The sequence below is a fragment of the Mixophyes fleayi genome, chromosome 1 (genome assembly GCF_038048845.1).
Source record: "Mixophyes fleayi isolate aMixFle1 chromosome 1, aMixFle1.hap1, whole genome shotgun sequence".
NCBI classification, from domain to species: Eukaryota; Metazoa; Chordata; class Amphibia; order Anura; family Limnodynastidae; genus Mixophyes; species Mixophyes fleayi.
In genome coordinates, this window is record NC_134402.1 from 33,864,916 (window position 1) to 33,870,915 (window position 6,000).

General features: G+C 41.9%; 1 protein-coding gene across 4 annotated transcripts in view; it reads left to right on the forward strand.

Annotated features, from left to right (window-relative positions):
• Positions 1-3,871, forward strand: part of GRK4 (G protein-coupled receptor kinase 4) — a 161,736-nt gene extending 157,865 nt beyond the window's left edge. For all 4 annotated transcript variants that reach the window (XM_075194343.1, XM_075194344.1, XM_075194342.1 and 1 more), the window contains 2 exons: positions 219-350; positions 3,694-3,871. In XM_075194343.1, coding sequence (XP_075050444.1) covers positions 219-350; positions 3,694-3,762 — 201 coding nt within the window. In that variant the 3' untranslated portion in view covers positions 3,763-3,871. The remainder of the gene's footprint in view (positions 1-218; positions 351-3,693) is intronic.
• The last annotated feature ends 2,129 nt before the right edge of the window (positions 3,872-6,000 follow it).

Below are 6,000 nucleotides of genomic sequence, written 5' to 3' on the forward strand. Positions count from 1 at the left end.
CAGACTACACTGACAGCCTTATATCTGCTATTCCCACCACCCACATCATCAGTCTGTTCTCCTCCGATACCTACGGAGATGTCATAGCAGATTGGGGAAGAGGGTGGGGTGTGCATCAGAACGACAGTTCTAGTGCTGTGGGATAGGACACCGTTTCAGTACTTGTTCTCCTTCTGATTACTACCTATCTCCTAAGTGTCGGCTTTTCTCCTCCTCAGATGATTGAAACAGAATGTTTTAAAGATATCAATGTTTATGAGACAGACGGCTGCTTGTCGCCAGACTTGGATGTGAGCAAACCGAACATTAGACCAAAGAGAAGCTTCTTCCATCGATTGTTCAGAAGAGGGGTGAGACACTTTCAACCAAATGTTATTTTCAGTACTAGTTATACAGGAAATGTCATTTTATTTTTTTTACACTGTACTGAAAGGCTTCCTATAGTGCATCTTTAAATAAACACACTTTTCTAGCTATCTCTTTTACCTTCTATTTGTATCTTTACTGCTTTTACCGTAAAGAACCTCTCATTAGCTAGAGTCACTCTATTTGCGTTGAAAGAGCTTGCGCTGCCTTGCTGATTAATTATTTAAAACTAATTCATTTTCCTTTTTAGATGTATCTGTAATTTTATACAAAAGCCAATAGTTATGTTTTCTTTAAAAATAAAACCGTCGGTTATGGTTTCTTCTCTTCGCTGAATTATTTACGTAATATCTGTAATCGTAAAAAGAGTAAAACAGATCTACTAAAATCTGGATAAAAAACCCCTAAGGATCAGTAGTTATCTAAACCGGATATCAAGACTACAACGTTAACAAGAAGCAGAGATATTGTTCCAAACCTTAATCTTGACCCGTTTTATTTAATACATGAGCAATGGCTTTTTAATATGAGAATGTATTATTATTTTTTTTCTTTTGAGGCTGCTAAATCGATTGGAGGTCTTTAAGCAATACCAGCTGGCTTGATGGCATTGAGTTACCCAGGACTGATGTGGACATGTCAGCAGGACTGGTGTTTGGAAGGGCAATCAGGGCCAATTACTGGGGCCCTAAGTGCATTGAGGGGCCCCCAAACCTGTCTAACGCAGTAACTGCTATTTACAGTACAGTGTAACGTTCTGCGTTACCTGGGCAGTGGTGCTGGTACTAGATTTCGGGCATGGAAGTCACCAGCGAATAGCGGCAGTAATGACAACACTGCAATTATGTTGACAGCTTTTCCTGCGTCTCAGCGCCTGACTCTCCGCCAGTCACCTCTGCCTGAAATTCACTTCAAGTTATATTATTGTTGTTGGAGGCCTGTGCAAGACGGTGCTGGTATAGTCTGGTCTATGGGCACTTGTGCTGGCATTTAATGATGTGAGCACCGCTTTGTATAATCGAGACATTGGGGCACCTCTAGTAGCATTAATCATATGGGCACAGCTTGACAAGCGTCTGGCTTTATTTAATCCTGTGGGCGCTGTTTTATATCTAGGCGGTGGGCACAAGACACCACTACTGCTATTTAATCATGTAGACACTGCCGGTATAATCTAGGTATTGGGCACTTCTGCTAATAATTAATCATTTGGACATTGCTAATATAAAACAGACAGTGAGTGTCTCTTTTCTGTGTCATCCTGTGGCTGCTCCTTGTGTCATCTGGGCATTTGATGATTGATTATTTCAGCACTGCTTGCAGAATGGTTATGTGGGCAAAGTTGATTTTGATATTTAATATTATCATGGTGTCACAACGGGTTTGCAGCACAGAGCATTACAGTAAAATAACATGAAATAACAGGACAATAAAGTAAAGCGCAAACCATACAGTACATCTCTGCAGTACACTGCGCTTACGTAATCATGTGAGTGATCCAGTTATAATCTGTGGAGTGATCACCTGTGTTTTCATTTAATTATGTGGGCATCAATGCTGTAAAGTGCATAATATATAAGCGCCACCAATGGTATTTAATCACATGGGAACTGCTGATATAATCACATACTGGGATACTATGAATGTAATCACATATGGAAAAAAAAATCATCTTATGTACTGTATTAGGATCTACTAGTATAACCGTGTACAAAGGGGCACTGCTGACACCATGGCAGGGGTGGGGCCACTGCTGACACCCTGGCAGGGGTGGGGTCACTGCTGACACCCTGGCAGGGGTGGGGGTCACTGCTGACACCCTGGCAGGGGTGGGGTCACTGCTGACACCCTGGCAGGGGTGGGGCCACTGCTGGAAACCCTGGCAGGGGTGGGGCCACTGCTGGAAACCCTGGCAGGGGTGGGGCCACTGCTGGAAACCCTGGCAGGGGTGGGGGCACTTTCCAGAGGTGCTCAATCCAAAAAGACACAAGCCAGTTTGCAATACTCGTGGCTTTATTCTTCGTTGTAGCCTGGGAGAGCTGAACCCACATGACCACCTCACGCATTTCAGGCTAAATCTACTCCTTTCTTCGCTATGTAAAAAAGCCTATACATGTGCCAATAAATACCATATGTAATGGATAAAACATACTCATTGCTATTGGATAATGCGGTGCCAAGATTTTAAAAGCAGTTTAGTAAAAATGGCGCTTGGCTATGTGACAGCTGGCCCGGTATTCACCAACTGTGGGTCCACCATAAATTCAGCTCGGGACAATTTTGTCTAATATAGTTTTTGTTTCCTTTACCAATAAAGGCAGATTTTTTCATTGTCAACCTGATTAAAGTGCGGTAGTTGTTAGAGATTTTTTTTTACCTAGATTCCTTGAGGGTGTTAGTAATATACCTTATCCTAGAGACCAGTTTTAGTCTCTTAAAATCCTCCTGCACTTGCGCTCTGGCGCTTGCTCTGACGTGCTTTCTCTTTCTCTCGCCCTCTCTTTCTCGCCCTCTCTTCCTCGCCCTCTCCTCCTCGCCCTCTCCTTCTCGCCCTCTCCTCCTCGCCCTCTCCTCCTCGCCCTCTCCTCCTCGCCCTCTCCTCCTCGCCTTGGTCAGAATTGAGCTCTTGACCCCAGTGCTGTGAGGAAGCAGAGCTAAGGATCCTCTGATAATGTACTTTATGAGCCATTAGAGAATTATGCCTGGAATACAAGTCTTTTGACAGAATCACGCGACTGCCTGGTCAATTGAGGCCCAAGGCTGGTGTCACTTGAGGTCAATTGAGTGAACCCATTTGTCGAGAAGGAGCACCTAGTGCAGTACTGTAACCTTTACAATCATAAACCTCATTAAATATGATTTTTATGTCCTTTTCCATCCAACCCTTATATATTTGGCGCTAGGGGCTGGTTCTAAGAAATAAAGAACTGGAAGTTGCTCAAATCAATTTATAGGCTATAACAGGTGCATGAAAGGGTGGGGTTATCCTAGAAGGAACAAACACAGACAAATCCCCCAGCACACTGCTATAGCCAGCAACAGATCTGCTATTTCTACTGTAGATAAAAATGCAAAAGTCTCGGTTGCACACATTTGCAAATGTATGTTGTTTAGCAAAATCACCGTGGAGTGGCGGGTGGCTTCAACATACATTTGCAAATGTGTGCAACCGAGACTTTTGCATTTTTATCTACAGTAGAAATAGCAAATCTGTTGCTGGCTATAGCAGTGTGCTGGTTCTAAGAAGCCAACTTTAAGATCTGCGCAAGAAAATAGCAGCTATTAATAATACGTGTCTCCCTAACAATCTCCTTCTTCATTTCCTAGGTCTGCTTTAAATCCTCCTACAGTGATGATGATGAAGAGGCCTCCAGACCACGAACCACTGTCCAATAGCCAAAAAACAAACAATCTTAGAGCATTAAACTGCAAATATTTTATTGTATCTATAAACTGTAAAGGTGTATTATAAATTAAACAAAAGAATTCTGTATGAGTTTACAAATTTTGTACATTTCTACTTGAATTCTGTTAAGATGTATATTTTCACAAAGTGTATTGTACAAAAAAAAGGGCCATATTCGTACCACTCCAATGCATACGGTGTGTTTGCGCGCCTGTGTGTGTGCATATGTATATTAATTATACGTATATAATATGCCTATATGTGCACACAATGTTATTTTGAATGACTGAAAGTATTTAAAGCCACAGTCTGACTTGGCATTAAGTGTACACAGTGCTGCAGGGAGTCTAGTCTCCTTGGTTTTTATTCCATAGACAGGTATGCACAATGATTGCGAGCTAGATGACTACCCCTCATCGCTCGTAAGGAGCAGCACTGCAAGGACTTGTCTATACTGTTTGTATGGTGGTTTTTTTAGTTATATTTGTGGATTAAAAGACAACTTTTCATTTTTATTTTATTTATGTTTTCTTTGTTGTTGTTGTATTTAACTAACCCCTTTGCTGCCAGACATTCTATGCCATGTTTTTTTTTTTATAAAATGGACATGTGGCTAAAAATAAATGGCCTAGACCAATAGTAGCCAACCGGTGGCCACGGGATCGCTCAATGCCGTAGTTATTCATTGGTTAGTGAGATCCACTCCGTTATTGGTTGGAAACATAGTGCGTTAATGCAAAGCTGTACCCATGAATCGGGTCTTGACTATTGTATTAAAAAAGATAAAAATTTTGTGTATCCGTAATGACTGGATGGATGTTATCGGCTTCAGGAATAGGTGAACTGCTTACATTGGGTTAAAATGTTTTTTTCACTAATACTTTAAATTCCTTTGTGTAAATGCCTATCTGCAACTTATACTGAATACATTCCTTTACCTTGCTGGTTTACGTTTCTGTATTTTCCAGAAACATTTGTACCATCCAATCAGAGCTGTTTATCTTAAATGCCCTTGGAGACCTCTCTGTTCTGCTCTATGGATTGGATACAGACTTGCTGGAACTTTACCATTTTCAGCATATTTGATGCAATTTACTGGAGATCCCAAAACACCATCTATTAGTCGGGCATCTGCGAGTTTGGTGAACGTGTAATCGGTGCATAGCAAGGATTTGTCTTGGCATAGAATAGATCTGCATTGAAGAGAAACTGGTGAGCAGCTTATACAGATTAGGGCCTGTTGGAAACTTTAGCCACGGGATCCGTGTATTTGTAGAAGGGCCTGTGCACTTGCCCAGGACACTGCCAGGATTAAGGGTATCTTTTTGCCTTTATAGCCTAATCTGTGAGTATAGGAGGAAAGGTGTTGCTACAACATGCAGAAGCAAAAACCTATTTCTCATGCTCTTTTAATGCGGGTTCCGATTGTAATCCAGATGTCATCTTCACTCCCTGCAACATTCTTGTCCTGTGTACATCCCCACTAATGTACTTTCCCGCTGCTCTGTGACTCCCAGACATAAGGGACAGTGTAGTAATGATGGCTCCTTCCCATGATATGAAGAACCTGCTTTTCCTTGCTGCAATGCTGAAAATAATGGTGTAAATTAAGACCGTTGCCTATTCATACTCTATATCCAGAAGTTTTCTAAACCAGCTTCCCAGGTAAGAACTCTTTTAAAACTCCCCTGCTATGGGGAGAGCTGAGTAGCTATATATTAGGATTTCAAAAATGGAATGTTCTAAAATAGTGTGTTATTTTTCGCTGGACGTGTTTCTGATGGAAGGAGCTGGGTGAGTCTGGGCGCCCCTTGCTGAGTTGAAGCTGGGCGCATGAATGCACCTAATTTTGCAGCCACATTCAGAAGCGGATTATTTACTGAAGCAGAGTTTTATTTTCTCTCCGCCACATGACTTTGTTTTACATGGCCTGAGAGGTGATGGGAATCGGGGATAGACCTAGATTTGCAATGTACGGCCTTTTGCGTGTTTGAGGCTAAAACCTGCAGAATTTTAGGAGAAATCCTGAAATTTAGAAATGAATGAAGGGAGTGGTTCCTAAAGTGATCCTAGGATGGACTTTGCAGTGATGTTTTCACACTTTCTACGATGCACATGTCCACAGATGTTTGCAAATAGTACATCTCTACAGTCCCACCTGCTCTCACGTGTAGCCATGTGTCCTACAATGGTGTTTTGTATCCCCTATACTGGATTACATATCGGGC